This window comes from Thalia democratica, chromosome 5, assembly GCF_965202585.1.
Source record: "Thalia democratica chromosome 5, ktThaDemo2.hap1.1, whole genome shotgun sequence".
Lineage (NCBI taxonomy): Eukaryota > Metazoa > Chordata > Thaliacea > Salpida > Salpidae > Thalia > Thalia democratica.
The window spans coordinates 58,350,561-58,370,192 of NC_139169.1; the positions used below are offsets into that span (position 1 = coordinate 58,350,561).

The 19,632-nt window shown below is 25.4% G+C and overlaps 1 protein-coding gene across 4 annotated transcripts; it reads left to right on the top strand.

Annotated features, from left to right (window-relative positions):
- Positions 1-1,377: 1,377 nt before the first annotated feature.
- LOC145835573 (uncharacterized) lies at positions 1,378-19,311 on the top strand. Of its 4 annotated transcripts, none has more exons than XM_082943230.1 (16): positions 1,378-1,495; positions 1,716-1,865; positions 3,861-4,025; positions 6,129-6,188; positions 6,767-6,797; positions 6,987-7,047; positions 8,984-9,067; positions 9,735-9,839; positions 9,970-10,142; positions 10,338-10,365; positions 12,208-12,679; positions 13,130-13,166; positions 14,281-14,426; positions 14,648-14,722; positions 15,066-15,127; positions 16,860-19,311. In XM_082943230.1, the coding sequence occupies exons 1-16, from the start codon at positions 1,403-1,405 to the stop codon at positions 17,215-17,217; spliced, it is 2,100 nt and encodes a 699-aa protein (XP_082799356.1). In that variant the 5' UTR covers positions 1,378-1,402; the 3' UTR covers positions 17,218-19,311. The 4 variants fall into 4 exon arrangements, with proteins under 4 accessions (XP_082799356.1, XP_082799359.1, XP_082799357.1 ...); XM_082943233.1 differs by having other exon boundaries at positions 19,001-19,311; XM_082943231.1 differs by having other exon boundaries at positions 14,648-14,719.
- Positions 19,312-19,632: the final 321 nt, after the last annotated feature.

Genomic DNA, 19,632 nt, shown 5'->3' on the forward strand with positions numbered 1-19,632 from the left:
TATAAAATAAAAATTCTATGACTTAAGAAGAAAAGAACAAATCATTTTTTATTTTAACTAAGTAATGAAAAAGGTTTTACTCAAAATTTTAAAAGTTCCAACAATAAAATAGTTTTTTTTAAGTAAAAAATAAAATAAGAAAAGTTGAGAAAGATTGCTTAAAAACTTTAGGAGAAATAGATCTTTTATTTTGCTTTTTTAACTTTTACTTGTATTATTACCTTTTTAAACTCTACAATTTTGCCCTCTTATAACTCAAAAAATGATTTCAGTTATAAAATAAGTGTAATAAGCTATGTTTAGCTCAGTTGAAGACCTTTAACATATATTCTACACGTATAACAGCGCCTTTTAAAAGCATTTAAAAGGCCTTGGGTATCTTAACCTACAATATTGATATACTGTAAGTACTGCTACCTTTTTAAGTAGATACTGTGAACTGTATATAAAGTTCAAAATGAAGGTTTAAAAGCAAACTTATTTTTATAAAGATAAAAATATCTATGATAACAAAAATACTATATGATAAACTAATATATCACTATCAAAAGTAATTGAATAAATAAGTATTAATAGTAGCTTAAGCAAGTGGTTCTTAAAATTTTGTAGACACAGTAAATAGTTAAAGAAGAAGTTTTATGTATTCTAACTTATAATTGTGTTGCTTAAACAAAAACTACTTTTGTTAAGGTTTTTTTATATTTGTGAATAAAATAAGTTCAAAGATTAAAAAAGAGAAGGTTTTTCAAAATAAGTCTCAATATTAAACGTGCTCAATATTAAACAAGTAGTGAATAATGTGTTCCTACTACTCATTAAAACTTTTTTGAACACATGTTGCACACATTGATCAACACTTGCTTAAGCCATAACAAAAAAACTAACAAGCTTTTATTTAAGTTGTATTCATTTTACAACAGCTAAAGTTCTCTTCCTGGGGATAGTTATTACATTCTTTCTCAATTGACATTAAAAATGACTTATTTTTCAAACTTTAATGGGAACCCAGAACTTTTTTACAACATTCTACAACTGACACTAGAAAAGAGCAGGATAGTCTTTGAATAAATTCAAAAATTCATTAACTTTAGAAAATAGGATTAGTTATTATTTAGTCATGTAAAATAACTGTTGTATAAAACAAATAAATGGTTAAAATAACAAGATTTTATATTTATATGTTGCTAACTGGTGTATACTTTTGAGACTACAGTAAAACCTATTAAAAATATTGATTTTTTATACATCATTACATAATTTTGTATAAAAAAGTAGTTTTAAGACATAAGTGTTAGTATTATTTTTATGTATTTTGGAAATTAAACTTTGTTTTTAAGTTTTGTCTTTTAAGTTTAAGTTTTCTTTTATACTTTTTAGAAGCTCTTAATTTTTAAAATAATTGATGGAAGATGATGTCATTCGAGGTGCTCGCAGAAGTACCAAACAATTAATTGTTAGCAAAAAATTTGTAGAAAGAACAAAAAACATTTTTCATGTAAGCTTTTTTAATACTTCTATTTAAAAGTTGCTGACTTATTATGTAATACTAATTTATCCAACTAGCTCTTTCAAATTAGGTTAAATTTCTTAATAAAATTTTGGTTTAAAAATATTATTTTTCAAAATATAATTTGATATCATAACATTCTATTATTTTGTACTTTAAAATATTTCTAAATAATAATTCAATTACTCATCTTTCACTTGTTATTCAGATTAATCAAGAACACAGTAGTCTAATGGCTCTCCATTATTACTCTCAGTTTTTGGATGGAACAAATACTGATTTTGTCATTTCAGCAAATGGACAGGACCACAAATGCCATAGCTTCATTGTTGACTTTAACAGTGAAAGGATTAAAAAGGTTTTTATTTGATATTAGCTGTATATTTAGTTCTAGCAGAGATTAAAAGAGAAGTATATAAATATTGGTATACTTATAATTCTCACCCGTAATCATTTCCCACCCGCGCACAATTCCCATCTAAAAAACTTTATTTAATTTTTAGTTTTAATTTATAAATTTTAGTTATGTGTTATATATTTTTTTATTTGTTTCTTACTATCACTGTTACCCCTTACCTTTGATAGGTAAGCGATTCTTGGATTTGATTGGGTGGGATTTGATGGTGAGTTGGAACTGAGCAGTTCCCAAAATATCAGAAATGTTTGTTAAAGCTTATAATAAGGCAATTGTAGGGATTACATTTAAAATTTTATTGGCATATAAATTTAAACTGTTGTAAATTTTTATGAGAGAATACATCTCAAAAAACTGTTAATTAAAATTTTTTTTTATGTAGCTTTAATTTATACAATTATGGTGTGAAAATAAAAACTTTTTAGAGAAATAATTATAAAAAAGCTTAATTCATAGTTACTGAAAATAACCATATTTTAAGGCCATAGGGGGGGGGGGGGGTCCAACATTTTTTTTACTAAAATTAACTTTGGCTTTTATATGAAAGCTTTAAGTACAAACTACAAGCCAGTTTTTATAGAATTCAAAAATATCATTTAAATTTTGAGATATTTAATTTTTTGTAAAAATTTTCCAGTATAAACGTATGGACCACAAATTTTTTGGGGTCAATTTAATTGGAAATTTTTAAATTCACTAAAAATCTATCTTCTCTTTCATTTTTCAAGCAATCTTCTTTAACTTTTCAGGAAACGTTCCTTCTAATAAAAGAAAAAAACATTACTTTAGAAATTTAGTAATTGAAAAAAAAAAAATATCACAAATATTAAATAAAAAAAGTGTTTTTTTTTCAAAAAAAATATATTTTTACAATTTTTTTTTTAAATTCCAAAGTAAAGTTTCTTTTTTATTGTATAAAGATTAGACTGAAAGTTTAAAGAAGATTGCTTGAAAAATGTAGGAGGAGATAGATTTTAAATGAAATAGTCTTTTTTTGCTGTTTTAGTTTTCCCTTCCCATAGGGAACCTTATATGCGGCCCGACTTTGACTGGTCATATCTCATAAAATAATTCGAATTTTTTAAAACGATAATAAGCATCTTGAAGCTTATAAAAAACTCTATAAAAAAGATCAACTTGTAAAAAACATGGTTTACCCCCCCCCCCCCTATGGCCTTAATAAGTATTTTTAATACAGTATTTTTTAGTATTTTTTATATGAAAAATAAATTTTTTAAAATAATTTTTATTTAAGTCTTGTAAGTTTTCATGAGAGATAACATTTCAAAAAACTATTTAATAAAAAAAAAAAAATCTTTATGTATCTTTAATTTATACGATTATGGTGTTAAGAAACTTTGAGAGAAGTAGTTATAAAAAGTTTAATTCATAGTTACTATAAATAACCATAATATAATAAGAGTAATTTGTTTTTCCTGTATTTAAAAAAATTGTTTAATTTTTTAAAGTAAAAAATGTTTATCTATAGGTCTAATAAATAAGGTTATATTGATTAAAACAACTGAAAAAAAAGTAGTAAATGATATAATTTCAATAAATCATAACTGTTAGTGTTATAGTTTTTAAATTATCGTGCACCCATTTGCAGGATAACTTGAAAAGCCAATTTTTAACCAATTAACTGTTTTAACAAAGTTACTAGAAATTCTCACATACTATATTTAACTCTTGTCATTATTTTTTGTACTACATAAGACTTTAGACTGCAGCTAAGTTTTTAGTATATGTAATATCCTTTATTAAAAGAATTAGTGTATTTTTTAAATGTTTATAAAAATTAGATAATATTTTATTTCTTATCCAAAGTTTAATGAATTACCTGATTCACAAAATTAGGATCATGCTGAACCCTGCTATATCCATTAAAAGAATTAAGATCTGGATCTATATAAAAACTACTATTTTTATTTAATTCAGGTTAGCAAAAAAGTTAAGCGTTTCAACATCAACAATGTCTCAACGTTCGGAGTTAGAGCAGTTTTAGATTTTTTCTACCGAGGTCAAATAGTGGGCATTGACTACCTGCGGCATGACAAAGGAAAACAAATTCTTTACGTGGCAAAGGAGCTTCAAGCTGTCCAAGTTAGTTGATTTCTGTTTGATGCTTGTTATAAAAGATAAAATAAGTCATGCTAAATTTAAAATACGTTTTAGTCATTATTATAGTTTAAATCAGGGTTTCCTAACGTGGGTCATGAGCAGTAAAGGAGCCACAGGGGGCTATGAGGTCATGATTTGTAACTTACCTTAGATATTCTGGAGTTGTTGATGAAGATAAAAAAAAAAAGGTCTTAGGTGTTTTTTATGGTGTTTTTGAAATTTACTCTAGATATTCTAGAGTTGCTGATGAAGAGCAAAAAAAAAATAAAAGATCATTAGGTGTTTTTTATGATAGTTTTTGAGTAATCTTTGTACATGGATGCCATAGCTTTTATATTTTCTCTAAAGGGGGATATTTGAAAAAAAATTTAGGAAATCCTGGTTTAAATAGACAAAGGTAGTGATCTTATTGTGCAGTAATTGTTTATACTTATTTCAGTATCTTTTAGTGCTAAAAACTAAATATTTAACATAGGAACATAACATTATAAGAGTTTTTAAACTGATTGCAAAAATTCTGGCTTATTTTAAACCTTTGTCTTCTATAAATTTATGTTGAATGTATTTTTATAATAAAACCAAGTTTATTTTAAGTAGAAAAGCTCAAATTATATTTTTTGTCTAAAAGGTAGCTTCAATACTATTAAAAATTTAAAAAAAGGTTTTTGTTGCCTATGAAATTGTAAATTATTTTTTAACACAAAGTTTTTAAGTACAAAAAAAAGCAAGTTGTAAAAGTAACTTACACAACTAATAACTAAATAATAATACATTAATATTTTTTACAAGTAAATAATTTGAGAGCTCTAAACAAACTGCTATACACTTATGCTATACCAGATTTGTTTTCAAACTAAATGATACTTTAGCTCTTACTAGTTTATATTTAATATATAAGTTATTTTTTTTAAATATATTTTTTCTTTAAAACTTTCTTATCATGTTGAACTATTAATTTATTACTTACAGTTTTTTTTATAGTAGAAGCTAATCAGAAAGTTATATACCTTAAATGTATTTTTGTAAAGTACAGGGTTGCCAAAGAACCTGGAATCTTGGTAAAACCTGGAATTTCAGAAATTTTTAAAAAGAACCTGGAAAAATCTGGTATTTTGAATAAAAATCACTTAAAAACCTGGAATTTTAAACGGTTTTTACAAGTTAAGTAGTGAAATTTCAATTTGACACAAAAAAGCTATCATAAGATAATTTTTTTTGTCATCATTAAAGATTTTTTTAATCAGAAATCACATTTAAAGTAGCTTTATAATATCTTTTCAATGTTTTTATACTATTGAACACAGTTTTTTACCTTAAACAAGGTTCTAAACTAAAAATAGACCCAAAAACGTGTATAGTAACCTCTCGCATCTTTACGCACTTGTTACGTTACGCACTTTCGTTTAGTTACGCATTTTAGAATTCTAAAAATTCAAAATATAAAAATATTTTTTTTTTAAATACACAAGTTAGGTTTATTGTATATTTTTAATTTAAAGTATGTTTTTAAATGCTAACTCACGTCTCTATATCTTTAGACTTTGTAAACTTATGTTCCTTGACTAATTGATGAACATTTAGTTTTACCTCTGTATATCAAAATTTTCTTAACAATAAGAGATTAAATTTTAGTTTATCCTTATGTGGGCAAAGGTCAAATAAAAAAAAAACTGTATAACATAAACAATTTTTGTTAAACATTTTTCTTGTACCTTATATTTTTTGTTCAAAAGAAGAAATCCATTACAGCGATACATAATAAGAAAACTGTATTAAAGATAAAATCTACTTGTTATTAAAATTAGTAAAATGTTTTTATAAGTATTATTATTTTATGTAAATTTAAATCCTTTTTTTTAATAGATGTATAGTTTTATCTTTTGTTTTCATATTTGTATATAAAGTTTATTTTTTTTTAAACCAGACACTCCAGTTATTTTTTGAATTACTTTACACTTGATTAATCATAATATGTTTTATGATTTATTTTACGTTTATGTTTTTTATATTTCTAAATTATAAGTTTAAAAACAAATAAATAGTTCAATATAAAAAATTAAAAAAGTTCATTTAAGTTATTTTTAGGTGTACGTGGAGTTTAGAAATAAAAGGTCAGATATTTTCAGAACCTTTGCTCGAGAAAATGTAAGAATTTTTTATTTTATTTCTAGATTTATCTAAGTTAATTAGCATAGCAAATAAAGTTTAATTTTAAAATAAATTTAAAAAGATTGTTAATGATATATATACCATTTGCAACTTAATATCAATAGATTATTCATTTTGTTTTTTATGTTTTATTATACAAAGCTTTTCAAAATCATACAAGATTTCTTTGTCAAGTGATAAATTTTAAATGAAATTTGAAAGAATTTTGTTAAGTGAATAGCTTAAAAAATGACTTTAAATTATGACGTATGAATAATTGTTAATGATCTTATTATAAGTTGTAAAACACATTACACTATTTCTTTTAACATACATTTGTGTAAAAGTTAATATTTTTATTTTATAACTTTAAGTTAATAAGTAGTAGATATATTACTTAAATATGGTATTTATAAACAGTATCAAGTTTATAAAAATCACAACTTGAGTTAAAGTTAGCTATTCAACTTAACTTATTTACTTTCAGCAGATTTCATTATGTTGAAAATTTTGACTATTCAGCATGTTTATTATTTATTTAGTAAATCGAAATTAATTTATGTTTATTTCTACAGGGAATCGAGTTCGAAATTACTAAGTCTCCCAGTGAGTTTTAAACTTGAATTATTTTAAGTTCACCGTGGTAAATTAACTTAATTGTTTTCATATTTAACTTGTAATTTATCTACTTTTGTTTTTTTTTACATACTGAGAATTTATCTTGATTAATTACAGTTTATTTACACGTTATGTTGATTATTCTGTTGAGAGCCAATAGCAATATTAACTTTTCAGACATCAAAACAAACGCTAAAGCAATCGAGGAATTGACTAAATCAATTGAGGAAAGAAGGAGGTATAATTTGTTTGCTTACAATTGAAAAATTGATTAACTTACATATTTTTTAAAAATCTTACCTTTATGTTTTTTTTTTTCAAATAAAAACAGTATTCTATTAAAAGTAAATTTAAAAGTTAGTAATTTTTTAACTTTAAGTAGTAAAATAAATAAAGTTTTAAATAAGTTAGAAATATTTTGAACTATATAAAAAATAGTTTTTGTAGGGTATATGCAACAAAGTAGTTAAGTTTTTAGCTTTGTTTTTACTTTTTGAAAAGAAAATTCTAAAGCATACAAAGTAATTATGCGAAACATAGTTTTAGTTCTTAAATAATAATCCACGTGGGTGTAAATACAAAACAATGAAAACTTGCATACAATATTTCTCTCAAGCTAAATTTACTAATAAATCAATATTTGTTAAGTTCTCAACAAAAAAGTGTTATGCTATCGGCTTATATAGATAAAGTTTGAGTTTTATCTCGATATATATGAATTCTAGTTTATTGTTGATCTACAATATGCTATAAGTTTATAAAACTTGTTTAGTTGAACACCAAGTGGTTAAGTTTAGTTAAGCTTGATAAATCAATTCTATCGCTAGTCTTATAATTCTTGAGTATTCTATAGATAAACTGTATTTATGATATTTCTTTTATTGATTTTATTTTATTTTTTATTTACTACTTTTAAAGTTCTGTGGTAATTTCCATAAAAGCCTAAGCTTAATATTGATAAATGTTTCGTATAGTTAACATATGTTTCATTTTAGTATGGTCAAAATTATATTTATATATTTAATGTTTTTAAATAATTTAAAGCTAGCCAAATGTTTTTTAGTTTTTAAAAGTCCTTAAAAGTAGTTACTTAAATATTTTTTTTATAATTCAGTAAATTAAAGCTTTACTACAGAAAGAAACATTGTTCAATTAATTTTTAAAATGTTGTAAAGTGTTTTGTATTTAACACGTAATATAAATGTATAGTTTTTTTAAGCAGGTTGTTTTTTTTCACTAAATTTTTTTGTAAGTTTAAGTGAAGTAATTTAAGAATATAATATTTGCTATAAGCTAAAGCTTTTGTTACGAAATCATAGAAAGCAGACTTATTTTGTTCAAATTTTTATAAGAATAAGAAAGTTAATACGTAATATTGTGTTCGTGGTGCAGTATTTGTTAAATATGATACATTTATTTAGAAAAGTTTAAATGAGGAATGATTGTTTAAATTATTTTTTTAAAAGCACAATTAAATATTTTCACCAATTGAGTTGAAAGTAATTTAAAAAGTATTGTTCATAAAAATTATATCAAGTAAAACAATTTTATTGTTTGTTATAGATTTTAGATTAAAAAATGTTTATTTTTATTCGTGAAACGTTAGAAGTAAGCTAATTGTGAGTGTTTCCGCTTATCTTTTGATTTGCTTTCATATTTTATATTTTCATAAGAAATGGATTGTCTTTCGGCAAAAACAACTTACCTGAGTAATGTAGCTTTCTTTATTATGACTGTCAACACGTTTTAATACCAAAATAAATATATAAGTAAATCATGATAGCATATGAAATATGTTCTATATTTGTTTATTTCAAAACAATTAAACTTTTTATACACATATCGTAAATTATTAATAAAAAGGAAACATAAATTGGATAAAGTACTATTTAAAACTTGAATTGCTGTTTTACAAAAAGTCTTCTTTACAAACACTGTTTAAATTACTTTTTTATAACAAAATATGTTGTACTTTGTTTTGGTAAAACAGTAGTTTTTACTGCTCAAATCAAATGAACCTGAAATAAGCCAAACAAAAGTTTAAAGTTTGAATAATTTTATTATGTATGGTATTTATATAAACAACCTTAGTATAAGACCACTATCATAATATGTCTCGTAAAATATTTTTGCAAAGTTTTAAAATATTTTATGATGAATTTAATTTTTTACAGTGGCAGTTGTTTGTCAGCACAGTTTGGCTTGACACATTCAGATGTTAATCAAATACATGTGTTTACTGCTAGAAATTCAGTGAAGTAGGTTTTTGAGTTTTTATAGACCTGAATTTCAATTACTTCAACTATACTTGTGTTATAGCAGATTTTAATTGTTTTAGTTTTATTTTGTTTTGTTGTCAGTTCTTACTCAATTTTTTTTTATTAGTCAATAAATCTTTTATCTCTTTAATTGGTATACATCCCACAGTTATTTTTTTTTTGATGAACAATTGATATTTTTAGCAGCCATGAAATTATATTATGCTTCTTGATATTAATAATACTTAAAAAAAATAGTTTTGGCTAAAAGCAGAGTTTTTTTTTTTTTTAATTGTAATTATTTTTTACTTTTAGTATTTCTGTTTACTTTAAACTTTTTGAAAACTTTAAGTTATTTCTTGAAAATGTCATTACTACAAAAACTTCTTCGAATAACATTTCTTATATTTTAGTTAGATTTCTTTTAATTACTTCGTGTTGCATAAATTACATTAATTAATGAAGAAATATAACATTTGTATATAATGAAATTTATTTTTGCGTAGAGAAAATATTATTATTAAAATAAAATTTAGAAACCCGCCCGTTCAATTTACTCAGTTTTTTTTTCCTTGAAAGTTAAAATTTAAACCCATTAAACAACTTGTTACAACTATTTAAGTAAAACATATAAATTAAAAACATTAAAACGTATTCAAATTTAAAGAAGACAACTAGAAGAACCCAACAATGAATCTGCACCAAATACCAATGGAGTAAAGGAAAAATCAGTTGGTAAAGACAAAGAGACCAAGCCAGTGTCAACTGAGAAGTAAGAAATCTTCAAGTTATAAACATTAGTATCTGCATTAGTTAATATTATATCAAAAAATGATGTAATACTGATGTTAATGGTTGTGAAAGTTATTTTTTGAAGTACAAACATTTGTTATTATTAAAAGCACGCCGGAACTCAAGCAGTCGTTGGACGCGAAAGCTAACGGTGTGAACACTCCAGCGCCACAAAAAACCTCCCAAGTCCACAATTTCCACGTGAACCATCCCGCAGTTGCTGCATTTCCTTTTGTTGCACCCGGACTGCTAAAGAACTTACTGGTGGTGAACAATCATCAATGTTAGTTGTAGTTTTTATAAGTTTTTATTGTTATTTTAATCATATATAAACATAGGGATAAAACTGATATATTTTTACTGTCGAAACTTTAACTTAATACTTTTTTAAACCTAAAGTTCTAAAGTTTGAATCTTGATAGAATTTAATACAAATTATTCTTCAAACCGCAATAACTTTAAATATTATATTTTTCAGTGATATCTTCTGTGGTAGTGCCAACTAAGTAAGTTCCTTTATTTTATTTTTTTATTTCTTAAACTTTTATTTGATGAATAGTAATGATACGTTTTTATTTTAAAACACTGAGAAAGATTATGTTAAACAGTTTAAGTTGTACCTCTAATGTACGATTTAAAAATAAAAAAAGCTTGAAAATATTGTTAAAACTTTTTTTTGTAAAATAGTTTGTCCGTGTATTTAGATCCTGTAGACAGGGTTGCCACTTTACCTGTAAAAACCTGGAGTTTGACAACTTATGCAAAAAAAAAACTGGAAAAACCTGGAATTTTGAACAAAAAATCTGTAGTTTTAACGATTTCAACATCTTCAGTAGTAAAATTTCGATTTACTCAAAAAATATATCATATAAATAAAAAAAAATTTGTCATCATCAAAAATTTTTTTTATTAAAAAACACACTTGAAGTAGCTTTACAGTATCTTTTTAATGTTTTTATACTACTTGACACAGTTTCTTACCTTCAAATTAACTTTAAACTAAAAATAGACACAAAAGTGTGTACTTTTAAAAACCTGATTTTTTTTTGTAAAAACGGGTGGCAACCCTGTGTAGAGCAGAGCCTATTATAAGTCATTTTTACTTAAAAAAATCTTATGAACCTCAGTAATATTTAAAACTTTTATTAAAGTATTTATTATAAAAGTCATTTAAAATATTCATTTAATAACCACTTCTGCTTACTCACAATCAAATTATGATCTCACATGTAAACTTTTATCATAAAAACTATTAAATTTCCTAACTTGCACAAGTTGCTTTTAAGTTATAAAATATTGGTCGCGAGCCATCGAGTATTGCTTGGCAGGCCAAATTTTCGTACTTAACCAACCTTTGCTTTAAAGTCTTACGGTAGTGCTAAAAATGTTGAACATTATTATTTTTTAATTATTTCTAAAACTACAAGAAAGTTACTGTAGTAATAACTATTTAAATTTTTCATATTTTGTTTTTCAAATTAAATCTGTAACACATGTGTATAATTCTATGAAGTTAACAACAGTTTTAAGGTTATAACTCCTGTAATTTTAATATAAAAAATGATAATCATATTAAAGTAAGTTAGCAATTATTAACAACAAACACAACAAAACCTAAATTAAGAACTAATTATTTATATCATAGACTTTAAAATTAAAATAATTAGGTATATATTTTCACTTATTTGCTATCTAATTACAATTTTAAGAGTAGTTTATACTAAAAGTACGTGATGATATTTTTAAGCAATATTTTTTGCCATCCTTTGAAACAATGTCTTGTGATTTAATGCTTCCTGTTTAAACTACATTTGTTCTGTTTTGCTACTTTGAAGAAATCTCTTTTTTGAGGTTAATTGATTTTTATGAATTTTCGTTAGTATTGATTTGAATGACTGTTTAATCTCTATGAACTTTTTTGTTTAAAACTGCTTTATTTTAACGAAGTTATGCCTGCAGTTGATATTAAGTTATTTTAGATAAAAATTATTATATTCAATTTTTCTATGTCAACAAACGTTTCTAGTTCTCATTTAAATAAAAATATTTTTCAATAGTATATTTTGATTAAGTAAATATTTAAAAATTGAGAGATATGTATATAAAAACAAATTGTACAGTAATCTTCCTTTATTGTAATATAAAGGTAGATACAATAAAGGTACAATAAAGGAAGATTACTGTACAATTTGTTTTTATTTATATTCCATTGAAGTTATTTCACTAGGATCCTTTGTTAGCAAACGATTAAACCTATATTTTGAAGAGATATGTATATATCTAGTTTTTGTTAAACTTTTTAAACATCTCGTATATATTCATTTAAATATGTTTTAAAACCTTAACAGTTCTCCGGTGGTCGGAGGTTATGTGCAAACGAACTCGATGGTGAGCGGAATGAACAACAACGTCAACAACAACACCCTGCAAGTTTCAATCAACAACCTTCCTAATATGCCTGCCGATGTGCAAGCTACAATTGTGCCCGCTACAATTGTACCCGTTACTAGTATGCAAGCTACAAATGCTATCAATATATCAGCTTCTACCAGTATGCCAGTTATTGTTCCTGTTAAAAGTGTACAAGCTACCATTGTACCTTCACCCAATATATCTTCAACCGAAATACCTGCTATTAATGTATCAGCTACCAGTATAACTGCTACCAGTGTATCTACATCACCTGCTACCAATTCACCTGTGAGTATCACACCAACCAACATTGTTGTTTCTGATAATCAGCAGACGCCTTTGCAGAAACTGCTTTCAACGCAACAAGATGACAATAAAAATGGAGTCATTAAACCTCAACAGTCTGTAGTTAGTTTTTTTATAACTTTTAAGCTTTTTGTAACCATTTAGTTTTTTTGCTAAGTTTTAAGGATATATTTCCTAAATTCACTTAAAAATCAATTTCAAACCAATTTTAATTTTTTCAGATTAGTTGAAAGATTTTTCTTTTCAATATTAGTTTTCAACTTCTGTTGACTTTATTTTTCAAAGTAATTAATTATTATGGAAAGTTGTCAAATATATTTCAATTAATTTTGTATCCAATCTATTTTAGTGGATTAAATAAATAATTGTTAAGTCATTAATTGAATTTAAAGCAACTAAGATTAAATAGTTACTTTAATTTTGTCTTGATCACAAAAAATAAACTATTTACTTAGCCTTTACGATAACTTTCATTTACCATGATAATTATAATAGTTTTAAAAAAACTGGAAACATTTAAATTATAAATTAAAATAATTTTAACGTTTTCAGATCAAAACTGTAAAAGGAACAAAAAGGAAATACTCAGGTAATTTGTCGTTGCAATTATATATTTATTAGTTAAATTGATAATGCTATATTTGGCTAATTCTTATAATTTTACAAAAGTATAAATAGTAACGAACTATTTTTTTGTGTCTTTGGTTTAATTGCAAATGTTTGTTTTAAGCAAAAGTTGCGACATTTAATTAGTATACAAGTATACGAAGAAAAAAACATACAAACGAAGTTAGATTAACATTTTTGCATGTAAACTGTCATTGTATTTTTGAACATAAGTAGTGTTGTGCTAAACATGTTTTACATAGTTTCATTTATTATTGAGTGATTAATGTGAATAAATAGGAGGTTTTTTTGTGGCCTAAAAAACAAAATTTGATTGTTTCAATAGTTATTAACTTTTTTTTTATCCAGAAAATATAGATTTTGAAATAGAATAAAGTTAATATTATCAAATAAAAAATTTAAACACAATCTATGTACAAATTATAAAAATATTTCTAGTATTGTTTAATTAAATGATGTAATTTAAACCAATAGAAATTAAACCAATCGATGAATAAATTTAAAAGGTTATGTTGAAAGAAATGTTCTTCACTTCTTACACATGTTCAACTCATGCAGCTTATTATTACTAAACTATTAATTTGTTTGTTTTAATGGTACTGTTTTCACAAACTAAACTAATTCTATTTAAATGTGCATATTCTCATAATCTAGCTTAAGTTATTTATTTGCAGTAACTTCACGATATAAATAATGCGATTGCAATTGATAGCCTTTTAATAACTTCAATTTTATTTAGGTTTGTAGCTAAAAAAATTACTTTATAAAGCTGCAGTGTACAGTAAATTGTATTAAAAAAAGTAATTTACTGTGTTAAATATTTTATTTTATATTTTATTTTTTAGTGCTTAAAAAATGTATAAATAATAATATTAAAATATTTTTTTCAAGCGTTTTGTTTCTGGAAAAATATAAATAATATAGTAATACTTTTAATTTAATTATGTTTTCATTAAAAAAAAAAGTATTTATAAAAAATCGTAAAAAACAAAACTAAAGTGTAAACAAAGTTTTTTTATCATTAATAACTTTAAAGTTTTAGAAAATCGAAAGTGTAATTTTTTTTTACATTTTAGAAACAGAGGAAAAGTTCATTGAGGAGTTCAAGAAGTTGGAGAAGCGAGGCTTGAACGAGCAGGGGTTCATCATGTGCCCGTTCTGCGACAAAAAGTACAAAATAATTCACCCCCTCGTCAAACACATGGGCCTCGACCATTTCAAGGTTTGTCTAATAAAAAGTAGTAATAAAGTAAAACAAGTTGCGTTTCGTTAGACCTCATGGTTAGCTTTTCAATTGAAATTGAAAAATAAGTTTTTTTTTTCTTAATTTTGAAATTAATCATTTGTTAATGCTGGAACAAAGTATGTAGTACTTCGTCTTAAATTATTTTATATTTTTTAAAAGTTTGTATTTTCTGGTTTGTAAAAAAAATAATTGTTTAGATTGAAAATCCGATGGAGGTGTGGAAGAAGCGAGAAAAAAAGAAGAGAGCTAAAAGGTCGAGGAAGAGCAACGTTGTTAGTTTTTATTTTGATATTTGCAAAACAAAAGGCATGTTCAAATTATTTTTTATTTTAAATTATTAACGTTTACACTTAGTTCTAAATATATTTATTTACTAACTTAACGTAAAATAAAAAAATGTTAGTATGTTTGCAACTAAAGTATTAATAATTGGTTTTAAACTTCTTATACTTAAAACAGATAAACAAAATTTGTATTTAAAACAATTTAGTTTTTAAATTACAGTGTTTTGTATTGCGAATGATTTTATAGGGTTTTTATCCAAAGCAATAAATAAGTTTTGACATTTATTTATACATACAGAATTAAAAAATAATATACATAAATACTTAACAGACACACTTCAATGGTTCAAGCCTCATATTTTCTGGCAGCACTTTGAATTCATCTTTTGGAAAGTAATTATAGTTTATTGCTATAACTAAGATGTTATGGATTTTTTAGTTCAAAATATTTTTAAAATAAGATAACTGATGGTAAAGTAAAACAAAGTTTTTAAAGTTTGAGTTTATTCATCTCAAACTGTAGTATAGTATAAATATATATAATTTTAATGTTTCAAACATGAAAAAATCTTTTTAAAGTACAGAACACAAAAAACTCCAGCTCAATTATAATAAAAATATTTTTCTATATTATCAGCGGTATTTCCGTAGTAATAGGAAGCAAAGTTACATACTAAGAGAGCTAGCAAAATTTACTTAAAATCAATCAATAAATACATTCAATTAATAGAAAATAAAATGAAGTTAAACATAAACGAAACAATAAAAACAAATAAATTAAGTTTAGCATATTTGCACTTATGTGCGATAAACTATCATAAATATAAATGTTTAAGTTTTTTATCAAGCTATCAAAACATAGACTACCATAATAAAAAAAAACTAAAAATTTTTTCAAAGTAGTCACTTAGTACTTTATTTCTTATCTATATATATAGTTTTATTCTCAAAACTGTCTGAATCATAGGAAGTCACGACTTTTATAAAAATTCAAGTGTATCAGTGTTAATAAAAGGGTTATTCAAATATAGGTACTATATTGTGTTTTCAGAAAAAAAGCTTGTAAACAAGTTATCATTGATGTCTATATAATTGATCAAAAACGTTTTTTACCTAAATTTCATTTACATTATTCACATACAATCAAGTTTTATACTGAAAATCAAATAAGTACATAGTTTATAATTAGATAACTATTTATTTAAAATTTGTCGAAACTTGAAATTGATTACAACCTTTAGGTTTGACTGGACTTGTATTCCGTAAAACATTTGTCAGGATAACTTTAATTTATTACAAACATTTTATAGTGTTAATCTAAACAAATCTTCAGTAGTATTCTATAATATAAATCATATTATACTTCAGTTTGCAGGGTTCGTGCGCGTCAGGCTAAAACAGTATTCTTTTTGGAAAAAGTTGCAAAATGCCGGTTTTGTGAGTTCAAAGGCTTGAAATAAAAAACGTTGATTAGATTATAAAACTGTGATTTTCTTTCTAACCAATCATTTGGCTTTTAAATGCAAAATGTCAGTACAAATGCTTAAAAATTTCTGAGTTTCAAAAATAATTAAGATTTTTTTGTGTAGATTGTTGAAATATGAAACTATTTTTAAATAAACAATTGATTTTTGTAGCAATACTCTCTGTTATACAATTTTTAAAATATGGCTGCAGCAGTTACACTACAATTCAAGTTCCCAAAACTGAAACTTTTATGATACTTTTCAGGTACCATTTCTTTTTAAGTTATTTGAAGTTCAAAAATGAAAAATTTAATAAGCTCTATAACTATAAACTACCCAACTACAGCTTATCTAACAAATTAGGTCGTTTCATTTGGTTAAAATGGGTACCGACCAACAAAGTTTAGGACAGGGTTTCTTAAACGTATATTTATAAACGCCCAGTTGGCAAAAAAAAGTTTCATTACTATTTAATAACCGATTTTATTTCCACCTTACTAATTGATAAAACCGCCCCCTGATAATCGAAATCACCCCTGAATGGCGATATTGAAAAAAAAGTTTAAATTGAGAAATATCAGGCTAAATTTGAAAAATCTTCGCACGAACCCCGGATGCATGTGTTGATTTTAACAAAGTTTATTGAATATTTTCAACAGCCGCACCTTCACCGTCAAGGAGGAACCTCAAGAGCGTTTTCCGTGCAACTTTTGCGGCAGGGTGTTCGCCGGGTTGCGCAACATGAACGGCCATCTCAGCCACTGCCCCGTCAAGAAGAACATGGCCGAACAGGAACGAAACCCTGCTTCAACCACACAAGTGCAATATCAAGGCGGGGCCGAGGGAAGTGCGAACGGCTCTTTTGAAGTCGTCGAAGCTGCTGATACTATGGTGTCTTTGAGCGACTGTGTTGACAACCGCGCTAACAAGCTCGACCCGCTCTCCGCGGACGCGGGCCACCACAAGGAAGAAGGGAATATTTCAACCTCAGACGGGAAAGATGCAAGCAAACAGTAACGACCTCAACGTGCCTTATTACGTGCTTGCCAAATTACTTGCCACTCTGTCGCGATCGAATTTTACGCCGATATACAGCTTCCGTCTAGGTTTAGAGAGTAGTGCGCTTAACTCAATTATAACATTAGTAAATCATTCCAAATCGCGAAAAATTTGTGTTTACGATGTAAGAGCAATGTAGAAAATTGATGTCGTTCTCTTTAAGCTTAGGTATATTGCATTTCTCGTTGCTTTTTTTTCTCGATCGAATATATTATAAAATAACTAATGTTGAATTAAACAAATAACATCTAGGAAAAAGCTCTCAGACTTGAACATTCCTCGTACTAAAACAACGATACACATTTATAATACACAAGCAACTGCAAACTTGCAGTTTCTGATTTTTCTATTGCATAAACGACATTGTGGTGTTTTAGAACGCACATTTTACTATTATTTATACATACTTGTTATAAAGTCTGTTTTGATGTTTTAAGATTAGTTTAATCGAATTACGTTAGATCAATCGCCCCTAGTTACGATTTCGCCCGATCGGTCTTTAAATTATGTTGTTAGACAACGATGAAAAGTTATCATGTGAGAATGTTTCGTTTCATCATCAAGAGAGCTGTTTGGCATTTAAATTATCATGAATTTTAAGTTACGCACAATTAGGCCGGAACGAATGTAAATTAACGCCGTTAGTTCTTGATTTAGTTTCGTATTAGAAAGTTGTTTGGAAAACATTGGCTTTGTGGAAAATACATGTTTAATCGTTTATGATTTTCGCGTTTTGATGATATGTTTTGTCGAAAATTTATATACATATTTAAAGCATTTGTTCTCATATTTATTCTGAGAAGGTACTGGATTTTTATTTAAAGTAAATCGAAAATTTTTTCGAAGATTTTAGTTTAGAATTTTTATAAAACACATTTGTACAACATTGTGTTAGCAGTATTTGCAGGGTGGCCACTTTGTCTTTTAGAGTCAGTTTTATATATATTTTTGTTTTAACAAACAAAGTTTTTGTTATAAAGCATGTAGAAAAAGATTACTACCGATAGCTACTTTATAAACTTTCACAGTCATACTTTGGTCTTTTTACATATATTGAACTTAATTTTGAAAACTACATTTATTAATTTTAGTGTGGTAGTTAAAATGTAAAAATTTAACTAAGGTTGTGTTTTCTTAAAGTTATGGTTAACTCAGGGTTGCCACTTTACCTGGAAAAACCTTTAAAAACCTGAAATTTGACAATCTAGGCAAAAATAACCTGGAAAATTCTGGAATTTGAGAAATTTTGAAAAAAACCTTGAAAAACCTGGAATTAATAACAAAAATCGCTAAAAAAACATGGAAAAACCTGGAATTTTCACATGTTCAGTAGTAAAATTTCGATTTGACTCAAAAAATCTATCATATAAATAAAAAAAAATTGTCATCATCAAAAAATTTTTTATTAGAAAACATATTTACAGTAGCTTTACAGCATCTTTTTAATGTTTTTATACTACTTAACACAGTTTCTTACCTTAGACTTAACTTTAAACTAAAAATAGACCAAAAAGTGTATACTTTTAAAAACCTGGAAGAAGTTTGGAAAACCTGGAAAAAAAAAAAAAAAAACAAGTGGCAACCCTGTTAACTTTATTGAAAAATATCTGATGTTATAATTACAGTAGACAATTCGTCTCTCATTTATTTTAGAATAATTACAGCTGACCTACATTAAATGTAATTGTCGTAAAATACATAAAATTGTCTTAAAGTTTCAAATGTCTTTTAAACCTTTTAGGTATCAGAAAAAATATAAAAACATTTACGATGCACACAAACTGACTTATGCAACACACAAAGTACTAATATTCTAGTTGTCGTAGCTAATAAACTCATGAAATTTTGAATTTGATAAAAAGCTTAAAATATCACAACGATGTTTGATTAGATTTGTTTACCAAAACTTTTTTCTTCACTTGCTGCACGTGGCCACCCTGTTTGTTTCTTCAAAATTAAATTGCTGCTGTTTGATTGATGATGTGTTTTTATGCCTAAAAGATTAAAAATAGTGTAATTGGTTGTTTCGTTAATAAATTATTGATATCCTCACTGATAAGTTTGTTTTTTTATCTCATAATAAAAACTAAATAATAAGTAAAGTAAGTAATGAAGTAAAACGCTCTTTAAAACATCAACATAAAAGATCACATCGCATTTAAAAGTGAGTTTTATAGCTTCATAAACTTAACTATGAAGTAAATAATTTTTTTGATTGTAATTTTTACTTTGTTTAAATGACTAAGATTTAAGTCGAGTAAAAGTTTTTAGTTTTATAACTTCTGAAAGTGATATTTTTGTTTAAGTTACTTAAGTTGTTCACCAATTACATTGCGCATTTTTCAATAAGTGTAATGATTTTTATTATATTTG